Source organism: Thamnophis elegans, chromosome 3, assembly GCF_009769535.1.
Source record: "Thamnophis elegans isolate rThaEle1 chromosome 3, rThaEle1.pri, whole genome shotgun sequence".
NCBI lineage: Eukaryota > Metazoa > Chordata > Lepidosauria > Squamata > Colubridae > Thamnophis > Thamnophis elegans.
The window spans coordinates 104,823,444-104,845,256 of NC_045543.1; the positions used below are offsets into that span (position 1 = coordinate 104,823,444).

A 21,813-nucleotide genomic window follows, 5' to 3' on the forward strand; every position below is an offset into this window, starting at 1 on the left:
ATAACAATCGCTTTAATAGCTTCAAATAGGCTTGTAGTGGTAGTCCTCGACTCACAACCACAATTCAGCCCAAAATTTATATTGCTAAGTGAGACAGTTGTTAAATGAACATTGCCCTGTTTTATGACTGTTCCTGCCACAGTTGTTAAATGAATCATTGCAGTTTAGTAACATGATTGTTAAATTAATCTGGCTTTCCCATTGATTTTGCTTGTCAGAAGGTCACAAAAGGTGATTATATAACCCCGGGATACTGCAACTGTCATAAATCTAAATCAGTTGCCAAGCATCCAAATGTTAATCATGTGACCATGGGCATGCCACAATGGTCATAAGTGTGAAAAATAGTCCTAAGTCACTTTTTCAGTTGCATTGTAACTTCGATCACTAAATGAATGGTTGTAAGTTGAGGACTACCTGTAATGGCCATTATTTTAAAGTAACCATTACTTTAAAATAATAGTACAGACTCCAGAGGCTAGAATTAAATAATATTTATCAGTAACTGAATGTTAAAATGAGCTTAGAATTATTTTGCTACTCAGAGCAACTATAAACCATAAAAATTAAGGTATAAGTGTATAAGTGAAGGGTAATTGTTTTTCTCTTGTCTGTTCTAGCACAATTTCAAGGAGATTGAGTTATCATAGACCCTCTTCCATCACCCAGCAACAGCTGGTCCCACCATGCTTACACCACACTAGGCTAGCCACTTACCCACTTGCCAGCCTGCTTGAGGGCTGCCTGGCACAGCTGGCTTTCTGTCAGCTTCTCCATTGACTTTGCTTCTTGGCAGTCAGCAGAAAGTTGTGAGATAGTCCTCAATGATACCAATGGGATTGTCGTCACTAAGCAATGGGGTCATGAGACATCATCCTTTGCGACCATATTGCATAGTGATGGAAATTCTACTCACAATTACTATTGTTAAGCGAGAATTATCTGGATGAAGATGCTTGTGTAATTTTTTTTTTGATGGCAACTGGCAAAAAATGATCTTTCAACAAGCTTAATTATTCACTTAATTAGGTGTATTGGTGCATGCTGTTACACTTCATTTTAATATAAAAGTATAAAAGTAATATAAAAGGAGGCATCTGTATCTCAAAAATGTCATTCCTTCATTAATGTTCTTGTTTCATGCTCATTAATTTCTTTACTTATCCACAAGTCATACGTTTATGTTGTGGTGAAAGACTTATTAAACATTTTGATGGATTTCACAACAACGCTGTTGCATTAAACTACAGTATTCCTGATTTCTGAGAGTAAAGTTGAGAAGTGTATTTTTGGCTTGGAATGTATCATTTCCAAAGACCTCTCCATTGTTAAAACATTCTGAAATATTAGTGTTCTTGGTGAAGTAAAATGGCAGAATATTATTCTCCAAAATAAGTTGCGCTGTTTTAAATTTGATCATTTATAGTTGAGTAGCATCGAATTTCAATAATTAAGACATAATTTCTAGTGGCAAAGTATGTGAAAAGTCCACAATCCACAGCAGTACATAAAAGTAAGGTTGGATTGGTCTGTGAAATGTGTATGCCAAAGGATTAGGTAATAGGAATTGATAAAGATATAACAAAGCATATTTAAAGTATTTTTGATAGAATTCAGGTTGCAACGGAATACAAAATAACAAATATAAAGTAATACATAAAATGTTTATTAGTGTGCCACATTAAAATGTCAAGTACAGTTCAGTATTGACATTACATGTAATTAAGGACAGTCTCATTGTCTTCAGTATGAAAGATGTAATCCACAAGGAAATCTTTTATTGAATCCATTTGAAAAAAGTAAACATTGTGATAGAAAACACCATGCTCTTTCTTTTAATCCCATGCAGGTGAAAAGGAATCACACAGTTAAGATTCCTGGAGCAACTAAGGTTGGTTTAGTTTATAGAGTCAGCTGCCTAAGAACAGGTGTGATAATTTTAACATGGATTTCAAAGCACATCTGAATCTGGAACTATATCCATCTCTCACATACCCTGCATGGAATACTTAAGAAAGGAAAGCACTTAAATTTGATTAAGAATTATTATGAAATCAGCTGTGCTGTGTATTTATACTCTAGGACAGTGTTTCTTGAACTTGACAACTTTAAGATGTGTGGACTTTAAATCCCAGAATACCTGGTTGGGAAATCAAAGGAATTGAAAGGCACATATCTCAAAAGTTGCTTAGTTTGAAAAACAAGGATAAGGATTCTTTGCATGTTCTCAATTCTATGGATGGTTATTATGCCATCCTATGTTTTCGGCTCTTGTGTTACATATTGCTCAGAGTAAAGCAGATAGTATAGAACAGTTTTGGGGGAGAGGGTTGGTGGGAAAAGTACTAGTTACTTTTCTCTCTATCTTTCCCAGGAAACCAATGACAGATTTAGCACAAATGCTTTTTATACGATGCAGGTTTTAGGGAATGGCACTGTTCGTTATTTGATAAGAAGCCAAGGCTGCAACGTAGAAGCTTCTACTCTGCTCCAATTTTGAAAACTTTGCAACTATTTACTCATTTTCCCCTAACAATTCTCCAGCAAAAATACTCATAGGCAATTGGCCTAAGAAGGCAACCAAAGTCATATTTAAAGCATTCCTTTTATAACAAACTAGCAAAATTCACTGAGATTTACAGGCACTGTGGGTAGATTATGTGCAAAATTTTGCATATTTCACTCCTATTAAATCCATAAGAAATATCTTTCTTACAAATATAAAGCATTCTTTTCTTCTCAAAACTTAAGAAAATGACAATAATACAGACAATAAAGTAAGTGCCTAGAAAATGTGAGTTCATCCTTGAAAATAGCAAAATAAATGCTTTGCATGCCAACGTAGCCCAATATCATAAAATGTCCAAGATGCTATCTTTTTGCAAAACTGCTTTTGTTCAAATACAGCTATCCATCAAAATAAAAAATTTTCACGCTGGTGATAAACATTCTGAAAAGATAAAAATATGTTCTGTTCTTAAAAGGAAGTGTGTCATAACATTCAACAGCTGAGGCAGGAATTTTAAATCAAAAAACTAAAATATTTAGATTAGCAGGATAAACAGCGTTGATTTAAACTTAAACTAACCAATAATATAGAATTTATAGAGCTGTTCATCTCAACTTTGTGACTCGATACAAAAACAAAAGCCAGGATATAAGAACATAACATTGCACCTATGATGTTTCTTATAAATAGAATCCTCTTACTGAACATAATTTCCTTGTTTAATCAAATTTGCTTTGTTCCTAAAACTAGTGTTTCATTAAAAAGGCTAGCAGACTTTTTAAAAACAAATATCAAAGGGTTGTTGGTTTTTTTTTATCAGGCTACCCGATGGGGCATAAGCAAAGGCTGGATGGTGGCAGTGGGCACACTCATTCTCTCATTCTTTCCAAGCGGCTGGGAAAGAGTTCTTACTGTAGTTCTGAACTTATCTTTTGCAGTATGCTTCAAAATTAACCAGAGGTCTGTAGAAAAAATTAGCTCAGGGACAGCCAACAACAGTCACAGGGAGAAAATGGTTTTTTTAAATGATTTATTCCAACTTCAAGGATTATGGCAGTGATCTATTTTCACCAGAGAGAGCAAACTTATTTCTTTTGTGAATGATTTGATTTTGCTTGTTATTTGTAAGAAACAAGGCAAAAATGCGCCTCTGTATTTTGGTGCTGATATTTTCAGGAAAGGCCTCCAGGGACTGCAAAAGGGGTCTGATGCTTCATGTAGGTTATCCATCTGTTACTTCAAGTGTACAACAATGGATCCCTAATGGGAAAAATGTAAGAGGACATCTTACAAAGAAGGCTCCATGTCGGGAAAGATTTTTTAGGACATCAGAATGTGTACTATGAGTCAAACTAATCTCTGAATTAGTGAAAAACTTGTGCTGATGTCAGGGTTTATTACTACAGATTTTCTAAATGTCAATTCATTCTGAGTCACATGCATATTATATATTCATGATAGAAAACTTAGGACTTAGGACTACTCACCTGATGACATTTAACTTTTTTTTTGTTTTTCAGATTTTGCAGTGGAAGATTGCTCTTTTGCCTTAAAAGAGAAGAAAAAAGAATCATGACATTAGTTATTGTAGTAAACACTGAATTCACATAGTCTGTTATGAATTATGTCTTGGGGGCTGGTTTTAGCTTAGTGTGTTCTGTGAAGTGAAGTTCTTTAATAGGACAAGGTTAATCAAATCATAGTAAAGTATGATGTGTTAGCCAGGTCATTTAAAAATAAGACTTAGGGTGGTGAGTTTGAAATAACAGAAAATGATCCAAAACCAGAGAGTGGGGTAAAAAGCTTTTCACACCCTAAAACCATCTCTCTTAAAGTTAATTGGTACTTTCATATGTATCTAAAGATTCAACATTTGATCAGAGCAATGACACCCAATGGTAAATGTATTTTTTATCACATAGGTTATCCTTGACTTAATCACCATTGGGATGAAGTTTCTATTGCTAAATGATACAGTCATTATTTAGCGATTAGCCATTGTTAGCTAAGGCAACACTCCAATCTAAGCCACTCCAGATTTGATCCCTCCCAGCCACAATACAAGCATCTAAAAAGCAAAAGGTTAACATTTACATGTTTAAGAAACTTTAGAAGCTACTATTAAATATGCCTCTGAATTTAGGCAAATAATGTACGCAGGTTCCATAAAATCTCCATAATTAGCTTCTGCATGAAATTTATAAATAATGTTCTCATAAGTACATTTCAGGCCAGGGTATAGTTTCAATTGATTATAGTCACTCTTCTTTGTATCCCCAGAGTTTCACATTGCTCAACCTGAATACAACAACAGGTTCATGATTTCTATTCTAGTAATAGGTGATAGTAATGAAATGAGATTTAAAAAATCAGGCTTCCTGACTAATAATAGAGGATAACAGAATAAGCTTAAAAATTGCACAGAAGATGCTTCAGAAATTCTCCAGCTCATACAAGAGGCAAAAGTGGAACAAATCACACTAGGTAGAATTGTTATGCTAAACAATCTTACCTTCTTGGGTGTTTTGGATTTCTTTTCCTCCTTCCTAGGTTTAGATGAGGCAGCACCTTTTGATTTCTCCTCCTATGCCCAACAGAGAAAATTGTTTGTTCATTTTTCCAAGAAATAACATCTTTTCAAAGTGTAGTTGCATGAGACCACAATTGGGACAAGAAATGGTCCTGAAGGGAATCATATTTGTTATGTGAATCCAACTCCCCCAATTAACATTTCGTGTTAGAAGCCAGTTGGGAAGATCACTAATCATGATTAGGTAACCTCAGGATGCTGCTATTGGTGGTAAATGTAATCTGGTTTGGCAAGTACCTGAATTTTAATCACATGACTATGGTGGTACAGTAATACAGTGGTCCTAACTTTGAAGACAGGTCAACTATCACTTTTCCCTATTTCAATCATTAAATGGATGATCGTTAATTCAAGCATTACCTATAAAGAAAAATTGAAATTCATATGATGGACATATAACCCAAGGGTTCAGAATAACTGAAAGGAGAAGCTAAAACTAGTTGTTAAAGATAGAACACCATATAGTTCCATAATATAAGTTTAAGAGGTGTTATGGTTTTATATAATGCAGCTGCTGAGACTTTAGTTAAGGGAACACTTGACTGTGTGTCACGCATCCCCTTTTCTAGATCTCCTGTCATGCATCCCCTTTTCTGGTTCTGCTTTCTCTCTCCTGTGGAAGATGTAGGTTTTCTAAAGCTTAATGTTTAAACATACAGGTTCATGCATATTTTTTATTTATGGTGTAAGAATAAAGTCTTGCATTTTATTGAGGGCATACAAAGATGCATGTGAGAAAACTGTGCCCTATTTCAATTGTCCTAGAGAGGCAAATGAACAAAAACAAGTCTATACTTAGCACAATTTTATTGTGAGAAAAGCTTTATTAGCTTTTATTTATTAGAGACATTCAAAACAACTTTTATTTTTGACGAGTGAAGACTTTCTTTGGATAATTTAGGCAGCATTTGCAGCAGAGACATGAGAACAAATAAAACTCAGATTTACAACTAAGAAATAAAAGCAAGAACAGGCATTTAATACTTGTTCCCTCATTCCATTTAACTCTTAAGAAACCTGAATTAGCATTTTAAAGAACCAATTCTTTGCTCCATTATTTGAATTAATTTATGCATGTTCCTGCAAAGACTAGAAATAAAATGTCACCCTTAAACAACATTTGTTTAATAGGTCTATTCTTAGCTTTAGAAGCCAATGTGGGATTAACCTCAGCTATATTCTCATAATTGGTAGAATTTTTAATTACCTAAAAATCAGGTTACCTAAAAATTAAACTAAATCTACCAAAGGAAGGAGTTTTGGTAAAGCTATATGCAAATAATTGTGAGTAGATAAACCATGAATTCTGTTTTTTTAAATAATATTTAAATGAATCCAGTCCTCAAATTTTCAAAGAAATAGGAGAGGAAATAACATTATGCAAGTAAAATTAAAAACATTTAAAAAATGCATATTCTAAAACAGGCAGATGGCGCTCTAGCATAGTATAAATGGGGATGTTTTACTTATTTAGAGGAGTGGCATTAAACTGAGAAAACATTATTTATAAACTTTCTATTAAACATTGTTCACTGGATAACCACAAGAGAGACAGAAAATATGAATAAGCTTTTTTTAATTCATTTCACACAGTATCCATGATAAAAAGCCAGAGCTAACCATATTCCTTTTAATCAACCGAATGACACAGAAAAAAATAAGCTTTCAAGTTTCAAAAACTCTTACAGTTGTTTTGCTATATGATTAAAAACAGAGAGTTTTCAAAAAAATTTCAATGTATTTTTCTCTTTTTTCCTGGTCTATTTCCTTATTGAAGAATTCTTGCACAACAAACTTGGGCATAATTAAGATTGTTGAGCCGAAGATGTTGAATTTCTTCTCACACATATGGATTTCCATGCACAATAGGAAAAAAATCCACATTTGCTCAATATGGTGTGGTGAAGGTGCAAGCCTAGAAATCAGGAGATAAGAGTTCTAGGCCTTCCTTAGAGATGAAAGCTGGTTGGATAATTTTGGGGCAGTCCCTGTTTTCAGCCCAACCAAACTCAAGGTGGTGTTGGAAAGAAAACAGGCAGAAGTACTAGGTTTGCTTGCCACCTTAAGGGCAAGGTAAAAATAGTAGGTAGTACTACTTTGATTTGGGCCATCTTGGACTTTTCAAATGGGATTCTTAAATACGACTTACATTCAACAAGTAGAATGCCAATTTTGTATAATATACATATACATACATATGCATTACATATATGTATATGTATACATATATACAACATATGTAACATACATACATACATACATACATATATATATATATATTTGTTTTCTGATGTTTTCGTGGGTGTTAGTATGTAGGTCTTTGGTTATTCGGGTTTTCTCCCGCGTAAAATTGGAGGTGTCTTGGTGACGTTTCGACAAAGTCTCATTCGTCATCTTCAGGCTTCGTGCTTCCAGGAGCAATGTGAAATCTCGGCTGACGAATGAAGATGAATGAATGAAGATGACGAATGAGACTTCGTCGAAACGTCGCCAAGACACCTCCAATTTTACGCAGGAGAAAACCCGAATAACCAAAGACAGACATGCATGCATGCATACATACATACATACATACATATATATAAATTCAGAACCACATAACATAACAAATCAAATCTTGCTTAGCAGCAGATTTTACTTGCTGTTTACTAGGCCATTTTGCAAACTACCTTTTGTTACTTTTGCTCCCTTAATGTAGCAGGACGTTAAATCTGAGTTAAAGAGCACCTGATCTTGCCAAAAAAGAGACCTACCTTTGTTGAAGGTGGCTGGGAAACAGGTTTAACACAATGGTCGAAATCCCCAGAAAGAGCATCAATGGCTGCTGAGTCACTGTCTGGCTTCTGAAATAAGAATAATTATTTTAAAGAACAGCAACATTTTCCAAGATCATCATATGAGATAAGCTCTAAACCAAAATCAGAAATTTAGTTTCAAACATCCATTTGTGAGTTTCAAACATTTGGTATAAAACATGCAGAGCAAATGAAACAAGGACTTTCAAAATGTAGAAATATTTTCAACAGGTCTTTGTTATTAAAATTAAAACCATCCTCTAATGGTCACCACTGGGTCCTACCCCTTGAAGTTCTTCACTGGTACATGGGGTTAATTGATATGAAATGGCAGACAGACAGCTGGGAACAAAAGCCCACCAAGCTGCAGCAGCAGAAGTAATAAAAGTATTCCGTTATCACTACTAGAGCTAACTCTATTTGGTTTCTAATTCATTATGTGTCATAAGAATCCTGCATTTTTTTAAAGAATTTGATCGGTTTCTTGACCTAAATTTTCTACAGCTAAACCACCCAGGATCACCTAGATGAGATGGATAGTTTAGTTTAGTTTAGTTTATTTGTCTTGTATGCCGCCCACTCCCGAAGGACTCCGGGCAGCTCACAATAAACAAGGGAAGGGGAATAAATAGACAAAAACAACACTTTAAAATACATAACATTCACAGATAGTGTAGAAATTTAAATAAAAGAAGAAAGAATACGTTCTTTCCAATATTATTAAAGATAGAATCTATCTTATTTCTCATTGGTCTTAAACAAACTAATCAAGACACCTTTTCTTCTGAACGGTATTAAAATTCATGCTACATTAATGCTACGTTAAGGGATTTATATCCATCATTTTGGTCCTAGAGGTAGATTCATATTTCAATAAACTAAGCCAATCTATCGACAGCAAGCACAGCATAGAATTGAAAGTAATACTTCCTTACCGTTTGTTCTTTGGGTTTCTCACCATCTTTATCTTTTGGCTTTATAGGTTTACCCTTTGACAAAGAAAAACATAATTAAATATCAGTTTCATTCACCAACCTATTCAAGTCTAATCTAGTCATCTATTTTAAATAATCTAGAATGCTTGTTAGATTGTTCAGCTTTTCCTAATTCTGTTTGTTCAAGACTACCTGCATGTTGAAACTTTAAAAGTTTTATTGTATTTATGGAAAACCATACCGCCAGTAAAAAATCTCCATCACTGGAGATTTTCAAGAAAAGATTGGACAGTCATTTGTCCTGAATGATATAAAGATTCCTGCCTTGGGCAGAGGACTGGACTAGAAGACCCATAAGGTTTTTTTTCCAGTCGTATGTTTGCATATATGTAAAACACAGTTTCAAAACATATGAAGGGTGAAAATGCTTTCATTTTCAATATCAAACAATATGTCGTAGTTGCTCTTAAGTATCCTTGCCTAACTTGTATTCTTAGACAACAACTCCCAGGAATCTTGATTAACAGAACCCATCCTGACTAATGTTAAAGGATGTTCAATTTCAACACATTTAGAAGCCCCTAGGCTGAGCAATACTGTTATTTATGAGGTAATATACATTTAAACACCAGGGGCATCCTGCATTAGTTTTTTTTATCAATGTTATTTGACAGTCTATTCCTGTTCCAGTACATTTATTTCTTTAAAAAAAAAACTTACGTTGTAAGTTTGACTTTAAAAGTATCTATTTACCTTTTCATCTGAATCCAGAAGATGTCTATATTCAGGAGGGATTGTATCATCTCTTTCTCCAAGTTTGTCCAAATGTTCAGCTTTGGCTTTTTCCTGTAAAAAGTGGGCTTTTTTAAAAATGCACTAATTTTTTTTAGAGAAGTCTAATGAATTCCAACCATCATTTATAGATGACAGTCTTGTCCATATCTCAGCAGTACACATAATCTTTTCAGAAGAATGAAAATGTTTAAAAACTGATGTCACATAAACATTACAAAAAATGCGACAAAACATTGCAGTTTCAAGTATATGATATGTTTTACAATGCCATCTAAATGCAAAGCAACATATTTGGTAAATTAGTTCAAGAAATACTAGAACATTTTAAGACATTTTAAAATATTTTAAGTCAAGCCTCTGAATTTTCAGTTCTTTGGAACAAAGTCTTTTATAAAAATTAACACAGATTATAGCATTAGTAATAGCACTTCGACTTATATACCGCTTTACAGTGCTTTTTACAGCTCTTTCTAAGCGGTTTACAGAGTTAGCATATTTCCCCCAACAACCCTACGTCCTCATTTTATCTACCTTGGAAGGATAGAAGGCTTAGTCAGCCTTGATCCTGGTGGGATTTAAACTGACAATTTTGCCGGCAGAAGGCAGCAGAAGTAGCCTGCAGTACTGCACTCTAACCACTGCAGTCCCGAGGCTCTTATACATTAGCAAATCTGTAGTTTTTAAGTAAATTTTTTCTTGCACAGGTATAATTTTGCAATCTAAATATATTTCATATAAACAAAGACTATAGAGATAAAATTAAATTTTTATTTTATTTTCAGTAGTTAAAAAGGCAAACAAAGGAAGCAAAAGAGTTCCCTAGCAGGAATAAGCAATAAAATGGGCAGTGAAACAAACAGTGACTTTACAGAGCTGACACAGAAAACATCTCTTCTCTCTACTTCTCCAGCAAACTTTCCTGGCTTAGTCCATCTGTACTTCTGCCAACTACTTAGTTCAGGACAGCAAGTTTTCTTTGAAACTCTGGAAAACAAGTACAGTAGTAATTCACAATTTGGGGAGAAGGGTATGTTCTTTTCTCACCTTTACTTTATCCAAAAATGGTTTGTTTTCATCTGGGTCAGGCTCTCTTTGTCCCAGTGTGTCAGCAAGAAGGTCTGCAGCATCGTCAAGATCTTTCCTACCCTGACAGATTTAAGAAAAACAAAAAACACATATGTACACACAATCACAAACTTCTGGAGGGGAAGAGATTATGTAGAGCCCAGTGAAACAGCTTTGAAAGGCTGCAGGGAAAACTACAGTCATCATTTTATTTCTGCACCTCTGACTAAAAACAAGGGAACTCAGCTTTCAACACTTCTAAAACAGTTTTTTTAATAGTTGTAGATCAAATTTAACTCAAACAATGCTTCCAGTGGAACTCAAGAACACTACTAGATTGCTCCAACAAGTAACAATATGTATTTAAAAAGCAAATGACTAGGTGCATATATCTTTAAATAATTTACAGTTTCTTCCAAACTTCAAGATCCTGGACTTGAACTACAATCAACAACACTCCTAAAACATCAAATGAGGCTAATGAAGCTGAATTGCAATGTCAACCTATTGATAGGTTGCTGAAAGTTGCTAATGTCTGACATTTTGGCCATAAGAACAGTTATCAGGGAGTATTGCTCTGCTTACTGGGAGGACGGCTTCTTTTGGAACAGAAGAATGCACAGCAGAAGCAGCAGCAGCAGAAATCACCTCTTCTGCAGGAACAGCAGGCTTGCTAGGACCTGTAGATTTCTGCAAGGAAAGGAAAGGAAACGATTCATCAGTACATGTAAAAGTGAGACAAAAAGAAGTTAAGACTGAGAACTGTTTCTGATCTGTCCCTTAATGCCTCCTAAAAAGCATTTAGGAGACATTAAGGGACAGGTCAGAAACAGTTCTCTGTCCTAAATGCTTTTCTAAAATGAAAGAATTTACAGAAAATGCAACAGGTTTTTCGCCCAGTAACTATTGCTGAAAGGGGAGGGTGAGATGACATTTAAAGAGAGCATGCACTGTTGAAAAGGAGTGCCACACTCTTAGCTTCAGCTAATCAGAACTCTTGATGCACATGGTTGAAGAGGTAGAAGCAATGCAAAGAAGTAGGGCATTTCCTGTCTTCTATAATTGAAAAAAAAAAGCTAAAATGTATTAGGAAAGCAATAGAGCATTTGCTCTACACTTCTCAAATGGCAGCAATGACTGAGACACAAATACCTTTGAAAATTAGGTCACCTAAAGAACTTGGGATGGGCTAAGCTCCTGCTTGCTGCTCAATGGTGATTCTAAAATCCTTTTTATAAAGCTTCAATAGGGATTCTCTCATTTATTTTGCTTCCTCCTCTCTACTCATATTGTTCCTCTCTTGTTTTCGCTTCCCAGTGCAGCTGCTTGCTTTGTTCATCTCATCTCCCTTTTTTCCCCACTGCTGCTGTAAGTTGGAAGAGGTAGATGGACAAGTGACTCTGTTTTGAAAGATGTTTTGTGTGTCTACGTAATAGGAGGTTCATTCATCTTACAAAGGCAAGACATCCCAATCAGAAATTACTATAATGTTCCTTGATATATTTTTGCCCCTTTTTCGGCAAGATTTCTGGATAAATGCAAATATATCTATAAAAGTGTCACGTGAACACATTAATGTATATGAAATCTTCACATCTGGATTCTGCTGTAACTGCTAATCCTAAATTGAAAGTCAAAGAAACTAGATTACATAGCATTTACCAGAGTCTGTAATTTTTCCTCTTTCTTTTCTAGAATCATCATGTTGAGCTCTCAAATAACTTTCAGTTAAATAAATAGCATTTTTAAACTGATCTCTGAAAATCATGTATGTTCCTTTTTCTTTCAAATCAGATTTTGGAAGGGAAACCTGCCATCAGCCGAAATTCAATCTTTCCTAGCCTGCTAATAAAATGAAAACTCTCGATGTTGACTGCCTTCTATAAAAGTCCCTTGTGTTAAAAAAAATTCTGGCTTATCCAGAAATGTTCTGAAAATGTCAGTTAAAAGATGAACTTGCGATATATCAACTATGAAAAACAATGCAAAATGTGTATCAAAATTTATTAAAGGGATGTAAAAATGACCCTATAAATACGTTATTGTACAGATCTAGGTGCTTCTATACTTGAAATAACACTTAATCCAATTCAACAGTATAAAGCTGTGATGGCGAACCTATGGCATGGGCGCCACAGGTGGCACGCAGCGCCCTCTCTGTGGGCATGTGAGCCATGGCCCCAGTTCAGCTCTGCTGTGCATGTGTGCGCCTCCCACCAGCCAGCTGGTCATCGGGTCTCTGCCACACATGCGCGGAGGACAGGGCACGTGTGGAGGGGCCATGCACACATGCATGGGTGCATGCATGGGGCCATGCGTACATGCACAGGGGCCCCATGTGAGAGGGTGTGGGGCATGCAGGGGGGCAGTGTGCACATTGCATTTTGGGGGGGAGGGGGATCGGGTGCATTTTGAGCACTCGGTCCGGAAAAGGTTAGCCATCACTGGTATAAAGTATACAGTTCTACTACAGTTAATAGATTTTTTTTTAATATATATAGAGTATGTATGCAATTTCATCTGAGTGTCAAAAGTCTCTCTCAGACTCAACCAATCCTTACCAATGGTGTTTCTGTTGTTGATGCTGGTGCAGAACAAGAAAACCCTTCAGACAAAGCATCAAGCAGTTCACTTTCACTCAGGGGCTAAAATCAGAACAAATTATTAAAAATGTTTTAATACATGTCTAAATGTATTTTCTCCTTCATAGGGTGACTCAATACAGAACTCTCAATTTAGAACTCTTAATTATGAAAGAATTAATAGTCAATTAAGTAAGTGTCCAATTAGAAGACATTAAGCCATAACAAAAGCTTTCCATTTATTTATTTATAAACTAGAAGCGTGTGTGTGTGTGTGTGTGTGTGTGTGTGTGTGTGTGTGTGTGTGTGTGTGTAAGGTTCCTGACCAATCTGTGCACCCACCTGAGGCTTTTCTTCAGGTTTTGGCAAAAGTGGCTTCCCATCTTTATCCTGTGGAGGGAAAAAAGGGAATCTAGCAATTACTGCACTATGGCAGTTAGTCAAATATTATACATAATTCTGTCCTAAATTTAGGACATCAACCATCTCATAGAATCAAGTATATATATTTCCAGAGTGACCATAACAAATACTGCAACTGCTTTTATTAACTGCATATTTTAATTAGCTTCTGCTCCTTCCTCAAATATGTTTGTGAAAAAGATGATGTTGCCCTTGCTGAAAGATGAGCTGGAAGATTTAATGACTGCAAGATATATCTTTCCACCGACTCAGAAATTTTGAGAAGAGTCAACATTTAATCAAGTTACATCATTCATACTAATTCAGGATCTTGATATATTGTACAAGGCTGTCAAGGATCCACATGCAATTTAAAATGCTATTGTCTAGATCAATGATAGGCAACCTGGTCCCTACCTCCCACTAGTGGGCGTTCCAGCTTTCATGGTGGGTGGTAGGGGTTTGGTGTAACTCTGCTTTATAAATTTTATAAAGTAGTTACTCCGTACTTTATAAATCACCATTACTGTGGAACCAGTGGGTGGTTAGAAAATTATACTACTAACAGAGATACAAAAGTGGGCAGTAGGTATAAAAAGGTTGACTACCCCTGGTCTAGATTAAGGTGAACAATATAGCTTCCAGCACTCCTCAAACTAAAATTCAACATAAAAAGTAGGAATAATTGCAGGAGGAACATTCTTAACTGCATTTTGCTGTTACAAGTTCCAATGAGTGAATTTTTTGTCAACGAATTTTGCTTTTGGAACTATAGAAATATTTTATTTAGTTTTAATGTTTATTAATTTATGATGACATAAAAAGGATCCTGTGAGCTGCCTTTTTAAATGGAAAAGACAAGACACAGTAGCTTTTTCTATTTACTCTTTCAATGTAACAAACTTTCTGCTCTAGCCCCAATTAGTTAATTATTTCTTTTGTCATAGTAGGCGCCCAATACTAGACCCATAATCCAGATCCATAATTTTCATTAAATTATAAACTCCCTTGCCAATGCCTAAACTAAGCAACTCCAGAGATTGGGGGGTCGGGAGAGAGATTGAAGGGCCATTAAACAAACACTGGCAGTGCCCACTTCTAGGATAAGTCTCAAGTTGATGCATTCCTACATTTATGCATTCCTACATTACATCTGCAAGCAAACCTCTGAAGCCACATCATTTGTGAGATAAAACTGGAAGCTTTTAGGAATTTAATCTGTTAATTTTGTAATACAGGGTATATAATAATATCTCAGAGCTGTGATACTTACAGTATTAAGTGTGCAGTACATAAATATTGCAAATAAGATCCCCAAAAGGCATCAGACAGGGTTTTGGAGGTGCTCAAAAAACTCAAAAGAGAGCAACCACTAAATTGAAGCCTCATAATATACATCCCCAAAATGGTAACACTACCCTCATATTGTCATGGCTACTATTTTTTCTCTTTTTTTTTGACCCCCACTCCTGCAGACTTCCCCAATTTCAGGACACGTATTTGAACAGAACTAACAAATTAAATAAAATTGGTTTGGGATCTTGCCATCACAGACCTAGCAAATATACTGCCATATGAGAAGAAAAACATGAAGAAAATGGTTCAGAATAATTTGTATATTTAACTGAACTCTACACAGCCATCAATATATTCTATACATTATGTTTAGAGTAGACAAATACACAAATCCAAAATTCATCATTTGATATATTGAGATTTATGCCACAATTCTGCAGAAAGTTTATTAAAAACATAAAAACTACATTTTTAGCAACAACAAAAGTGAAGCATACAAGAAAAAGAAACTCTATTACCTTTACTTCAGTTAATCTGTAATCCGGAGGGATGGTCTCTTCCTTTTCCCCAAGTTTCTCATGTTTCTCTTTTTTTGATTTTTCCTGAACAAGAAGAATACGAGAAACAGAAACTTTCAACAAGAAGACAGCTTCAGAATAATTCATTAGAATTGCCCCATTGCTTTGTATTATAAAACAATAACTAAATCTATTGTTGACTATCACAGAGATTCTTTCAGCCAATTCCCTACCACACATGAAGAGCATGAGAAGAAGAATTCAACAAGTGGCCATTTTAAAATATATTCCTTAAATCCACAGCAACACCCATGCTTGTCTTCTTTCATGCCGCTTTCAAAATACTATTTTAGGATATCATTGGAGAAATACTTTCAAAAAATTGAAAATTATAGTAAATGCTAGCAATTATAGAAAAACTAGACTTCATAGCAAACTATGTTGGTACTTTCAGAAAATAAGAAAGGCCCCTTCCATATTTATTCAGCAAATTAGATATTTTATTACTTTAACTTTATCCACCGCAGGTTTTTTTTCTTCTGGAGCAGGTTCATTTTTTCCTAGGCTTCCAGATAAGGCTTCTAGTGCTTCATTAGTTGCTTGTGTGCTCTATAAATAACAAGCAAAATCAATTAAGAGGTATTTTTAAAAACTGATTGAAAAATGAGAAATATAATATTATTGATCTCAAATTTAACATAAAATAACAGTCAAGAAAACGTGTTACTATTATGATAGTACTGTAATGTAGAATAGGTTAGACTAAGTAAAAAAAATAGTAGTAGGTATAGACAAAATTTATATGGAATTTTCTCCTAGATTAATTACATTAAAGACTTTCGTTTGCCAAAAGCTTAAGTTAAATTGGACTTAGTCACCCCCTGAAAAAGCTTCAATCTAACAATCCATAATATTAAAAAAAGAGAAAACATCCAGATTATCTCAGCTCCCAAATTATTTATATCAGCATTTCTCAACTTTCATAACTTTAAGATGCAGTGACGTGCACTGAGGTTGATACCTGGTGAGGCTCAGCAGGGCAGCGGTCGGCCTCGGCGGGGGGGGGGATTTGCATCGCGGGAGCAACCAAGCGCCCGGGTCTGCAGCAAAGGCGCTTGGTGGCTCCCATGATGCAAAGTGCCCCGCTGCCCGCCCGATGTCCCGGCCTGCGTCTGCTGCTTCTCCAAGCTCCGCCGCTGGAAGTCCCGGATCGCCTCTGGGGGAAGGCTGAGTGAAAAACGGAGCGAAGCTTCTCTGCGGCCTCCCGGCGCTGCCCAGAGGCTCTTGCAGGAGCATGTGTTAGCGGCCGGCGGCCTGGAGCGGCTCCGGCTGTGAGACAAGGGAGCACTTAAAGTTGCCGCTGCCGCTGCCGCCACCACCGCCCCGCCAGGCAAAGGAGGGGTGGTGGCGGCGGCGGCAGCGGCTGCTTTAAGTGCTCCCTTGTCTCACAGCCAGAGCTGCTCCAGGCCACCGGCCGCTGACACGTGCTCCTGCAAGAGCCTCTGGGCAGCGCCGGGAGGCCGCAGAGAAGCTTCGCTCTGCTTCTCACCCAGCCTTCCCCCAGAGGCGATCCGGGACTTCCAGCGGCGGAGCCTGGAGAAGCAGGCCGGGGCAGCGGGCGGCAGCATCGGGGATGGTGGGGCACTTACTTTGCATCGTGGGAGCCGCCAAGCGCCCAGGTCTGCAGCAAAGAGGCAGCCTCCTCCTTCTCGCCCACTCCTCTCTCCTCTGAAGCACGCCCCGCCCAACGTAAGCGTGCTCAAGAAGCCACGATTGGCTGCTTCCAAATCAGGAGGCGGGAGAATTAGTGCCTCTTTTCCATCTGAACTTCTTTGCCTTTTAACTCTTTCTTAACTTTTAGAAGGCGAAAAATTCCTTATGGAAAAGAGGCCCCAAGTTCTCTCGCCTCCTGCTTTGGTTAACACTAAGCAGACACCAAGCCACTGTGACCTGGAATTTGGTAGCAACTATCTTGGCTTTAATTATTTAAAAAAATATATTTAAATTTCTTTCTTTTTCCTGAGGAGACTGGTGAGGCTCCGCCTCCCTTGCCTCTAGTGACTGCACGTCCCTGTTAAGATGTGTGAATTGCTACTTCTGGGTGGTCTATACTGAAAGTTTTTATAAGGATATTAAAGATAGCAATAGCAATAACAATAGTACTTAGATACTGCTCTAAACTGCTTTACAGCAGCAGTCCCCCAAACTTTCTGGTGCTGGTAGTGCGACAGCGAAAGGAGAGGGAATAATTTTGCACATGTGTGCCGCTTGTACAAATGCAGGTTTGCACACTCGTACTCTACTTGGTACTGAGCCATGGACTGGGGATTGGGAACCCCTGCTTTAGGGCACTCTCTGAGCAGTTTACAATGTCAGCATATTGCCCCCAAAAATCAGGATCCTCATTTTACTGACCTTGGAAGGATGGAAGGCTGAGTCATTCTTGAGTTGGTTAGGATCAAACTCCTGATAGTGGGCAGAGTCTAGCTACTGGCTACTATGGCTTTGCCATAAAATCAATTATTGGACTTGATCAAGTGCAACTTGGTATATTTTGTATTAATTTTATATTAATTTATGTAACTGGTTACTCACTGGAGAAGTGACTGTAGGAGCTGAAGATTTCACAGAAGGCACAGTTGAAGCTGAGACAGCTTCTTCTGCAGATGTGTTCTGGGGCTTAGTTGACTCGGGCTTCTAAGACACAAACAGATACTAATTACAGGATTTACTTTTGCATACATAGATCAGGAGGCTTTGTGTGTTTAACAGGCAGATATAATGAAATTTCAGTCAATCTTAGCACAATTAAAATATTTGATTTAGAAAACATCTGAACATTTCATCTTTATATTATATTCAACAAATAAATCTGTCACGAGATACTAGAATCAAATAAAACTTTTTGTTCAGTTTTTAGATAATATATACATACCCATATATCCACACATACAAAGACTTTCTCCCTCCCCCCCCTCTCTCTCTCTCACACACACCCACACACACACACACAGCTATTCCCCATTAAATGTGACTTCATTTTTGTGGTCTCTAAGAAGTTACTCACTGGTGAAACTTTTGATGGAGCCAAAGGTTGCACAGGAAGAGCTATAGGAGATGCAGCTACTTTTTCTTTGGGAGTTTTGGAGGGCTCATCTGCCACAGGTTTCTTAGGGGGGAAATGATGAATGAATTTTAATCATTAAAAGGTATGACTGTTTGAGCACCATTAAAAGGAGTTCTGCCTAAATCTCTATTTCTCAGCATACTACCTAAACCTTAACAAATGATGAGTTATAGAAGAGCAGAATATAAGATGAAGGTATACTATGGATGAATTTACACAATTTTTCATCTACTTCTATCCAATGCAATCTTTCTCAATCTGAAATTCTACTGATGCATTGAAAAATACTACTCTCATATTTCTCAAAAGAGCTTCCTAGCTGACGACTTTGTTTGTTGGATTTATATTGCTGCTCATCTTACTTTTACATGGCATGATATAAAATACATGAATAGACAATATTTTTTTAAAAATAAATAAAAATAATAAAACATGGCATCCAGGCATAATCTAACCACATCATCAGGAGCAGTGTCAAATCCATGAACATCAAGTTTACAAAAGGCAGCAGGGACAGGCCAAACAAAGGGGGAATGATGTTTCAAAAATCTCTCTTTCTGGGCTCCACCGGCAACACTTCTTAGCTGGCAGGAGTAGAACATGCCATTTTCACCATATTGGGGCAGAATCAGCAGAAAAAGTAATCTAATTCAATATAGTATTTTGGATTTAACTGTAGCATTTTGGACAAACCTTAGATTTGTCAGCAAGTTCAGCTGGTTTTGATTTTTCTGTGGAGGAAGCAGGACAGACAAAGTCTTTTGAAAATTCATCAATGAGTTCAGTCTCAGTAATTGGCTGTAAAACAAAAAGGGAAAATAGATACAGAGTAATCAATTAAAAATAGACAAAAATGACAGCAACAATAGCAATAGCACTTAGATTTACAAATACTTGCATATACTACTTCATAGTGCTTTACAGCACTCTCTAAGCAGTTTGCAGAGCCAGAAAACTGCTGACTCTGCCTTCAACAATCTGGTCCTTCATTTACCAACCTCAGAAGTATGGAAGGCTGAGTCAACCTTGAGCTGGTCAGGTTCAAACTCCTGGCAGTGGGCAGAGTTAGCCTGCAATACTGCTTTCTAACCACTGTGCCACCACAGACGGCTCTTATAGTACAAACACTTATCAAGTACCATTTATCAAGTTGGTATTCTTCAGCAGAGGTAAGAACATGATTTCTGTGGGGTGGATATTTGGAAATATGTATGCATTTCTGTTCAAAAGAGAGGGATCTGAACTCCCCTCTCCTGGAGGAACAACACTGTATTAATAATATGGTTGCAAAAAAGGGAATCTTGCAGTTTCCCTTTAGTCTGCTTTAATGCAAACTGATACCAATAGCATATTATATTATACACCTAACACAAAGAAAGATTTCTAAAACAATAATAATTTTTCCAAGACATTGATTCAACTCTTATGAGATTTTATTCATAATGCAAAACATGCCTCTGTTACAGTATACTGTAAATCAAAAGAAGATCTGAAACTTTTAAAGCAATAGGCATTGGTAAAATGTTATTTTACTTGTACTGTAAGAGACAGAAAATTAAGGTAAGACATGCAGAAGGAAAGTATATTTTGAGTTTTTAAAGAAAGAATGTGAACCACTGGTGGGGGATAATAGAGGCTTATAAAATCATCCATATGTAGAAAAAAATCAGTAATAAAAAGTTTTTCTCAGCCCTCCACAGTATTAGACTCTGGTCTTATTTGTTGAAGTAAGATATGAGGAGATTTGTGAATGATGAAAGGAAATAATTTCTTCAATTACATGTGATTATATAAATCATTGCCATCAAATGTGCTAAAGGTAACCAATGTATGAAGACAAATTGATATAAGAATAAGGCTATTCATTTGGATTTCTTCTATTACTAGCAGAAAAAATTCCACACCTAAAGTGTCAGTTGCTGGGAATCAACAATGAAAGAACACTTTTGATTTCCTGTCTTCTTTCTTCAATTTCCTGCATGTACAGAATTGAAACCTATGACTTACAGCTCTGGACCAAACAGTCCTTTGTTTTGGTCTAACTTAGTATTGTATTTGCTATTGCAAAAATAGAAAGGAAAAAAATAATAAAAAAAGAAAAGAAAAATCTTTATTAAGAACTTCCCTTTGTATTATACTAAACTTCCTCCAAAGTAAATATTGAATGTATTCTCAATATGTTTTGAAAAAAGAACTGATAATTTTTTTTACTCAATTTGTTCTTTTTCAATAGAAGTAATAGTAAATAAATATTTTAAAAATTGTTAAATAACCTTTGGTTTCTCTTCGGGTGTTGGCAACAGTGGTTTCCCATCTTTATCCTAATATTAAAAAAAACACTATTGTTAAGAATGCAATTTGTATTCAATAAAAATAAAAATAATGAAGATACAAAAGAAGTCCAGACTGGAATAGAAATATTTTCTCAATTTCCCAGAACTTTAATAGTTGTATATCATAACAATAATTCAGATGCACAGTTGATTACTGAGAAGAAACAGATCAAGCTACGGATGATGTAGTAAGCCTAGTGTCATTATTAGGCTTTGGCCATGTGTCCAGTTGTCAAATTCCATATACTAGCTATGTAATTCAAGAAAATATTATACTCTGAAAAAATTAGGTTTTGTTACATGTCCAACTTATATAGTTCATTAAATGAATGGTCAAAAGTCAAGGACAGCCTGTAAATTCTGTCATAGACAATCTTTTTCTACACAGACTTAATGGAGTTCATAACATTCTGAATGTTATTTTTTGTTGTATAAAAGATTAAACTAGTTGATCTAATTTCACAGGTGTCTCAGATGCTTAATATACCACTGGTACAAACAATGTTATTAACAAATGTTGTACCAGTAAATATTGCCACTGAGTATTATCTGATAGATGACATTTGTTCTTAGCAGAGAATATGTTAAAAATTAATCTTCATCATCTATCACTTGGGCCAAAGTCAGTATCATCACTTTTATCCAATTTTTCCATATCAGCCCCTTTTTTCCAATTAATGTTGGATTTCCCCATAAAGAAAATTAGCAGGAAAAAGAGCATCAGAGCTTTCTTTTTAGACATTATATACCATTGCCAATGTTCCCTCTAATTTTTTTTCAGTGTGGCTGGAAAAGTATAGTGTTTGAGCGGCATATTTTCATGTCTGAGCACCTGAATTTTTTTCACAGATGTTTCACAGAGCAAT

At 36.1% G+C, this 21,813-nt stretch overlaps 2 protein-coding genes across 9 annotated transcripts in view; one reads left to right on the forward strand and one right to left on the reverse strand.

The window, feature by feature from the left end:
- The window catches only part of ERAP1 (endoplasmic reticulum aminopeptidase 1), a 31,383-nt gene extending 27,184 nt beyond the window's left edge, over window positions 1-4,199 (forward strand). Inside the window, exon 20 of the mRNA XM_032214349.1 lies at window positions 4,030-4,199. The gene's annotated coding sequence lies outside the window, so the exon portion shown is untranslated. The remainder of the gene's footprint in view (window positions 1-4,029) is intronic.
- The window catches only part of CAST (calpastatin), an 81,549-nt gene continuing 61,381 nt past the window's right edge, over window positions 1,646-21,813 (reverse strand). For 6 of the 8 annotated variants that reach the window (XM_032214354.1, XM_032214351.1, XM_032214353.1 and 3 more), the window contains 14 exons: window positions 20,888-20,935; window positions 19,308-19,412; window positions 18,555-18,656; window positions 18,083-18,184; window positions 15,995-16,096; window positions 15,488-15,571; window positions 13,614-13,661; window positions 13,251-13,334; window positions 11,275-11,379; window positions 10,669-10,770; window positions 9,583-9,675; window positions 8,830-8,883; window positions 7,853-7,942; window positions 4,461-5,093 (listed from right to left, as the gene is read on the reverse strand). In XM_032214354.1, the coding sequence (XP_032070245.1) occupies window positions 4,803-5,093; window positions 7,853-7,942; window positions 8,830-8,883; window positions 9,583-9,675; window positions 10,669-10,770; window positions 11,275-11,379; window positions 13,251-13,334; window positions 13,614-13,661; window positions 15,488-15,571; window positions 15,995-16,096; window positions 18,083-18,184; window positions 18,555-18,656; window positions 19,308-19,412; window positions 20,888-20,935 (1,410 nt within the window). In that variant the 3' untranslated portion in view covers window positions 4,461-4,802. Of the gene's footprint in view, window positions 3,770-3,996; window positions 4,058-4,460; window positions 5,094-7,852; window positions 7,943-8,829; window positions 8,884-9,582; window positions 9,676-10,668; window positions 10,771-11,274; window positions 11,380-13,250; window positions 13,335-13,613; window positions 13,662-15,487; window positions 15,572-15,994; window positions 16,097-18,082; window positions 18,185-18,554; window positions 18,657-19,307; window positions 19,413-20,887; window positions 20,936-21,813 lie in introns of those variants that run through there. The other 2 variants (XM_032214356.1, XM_032214355.1) reach the window with 2 other exon arrangements.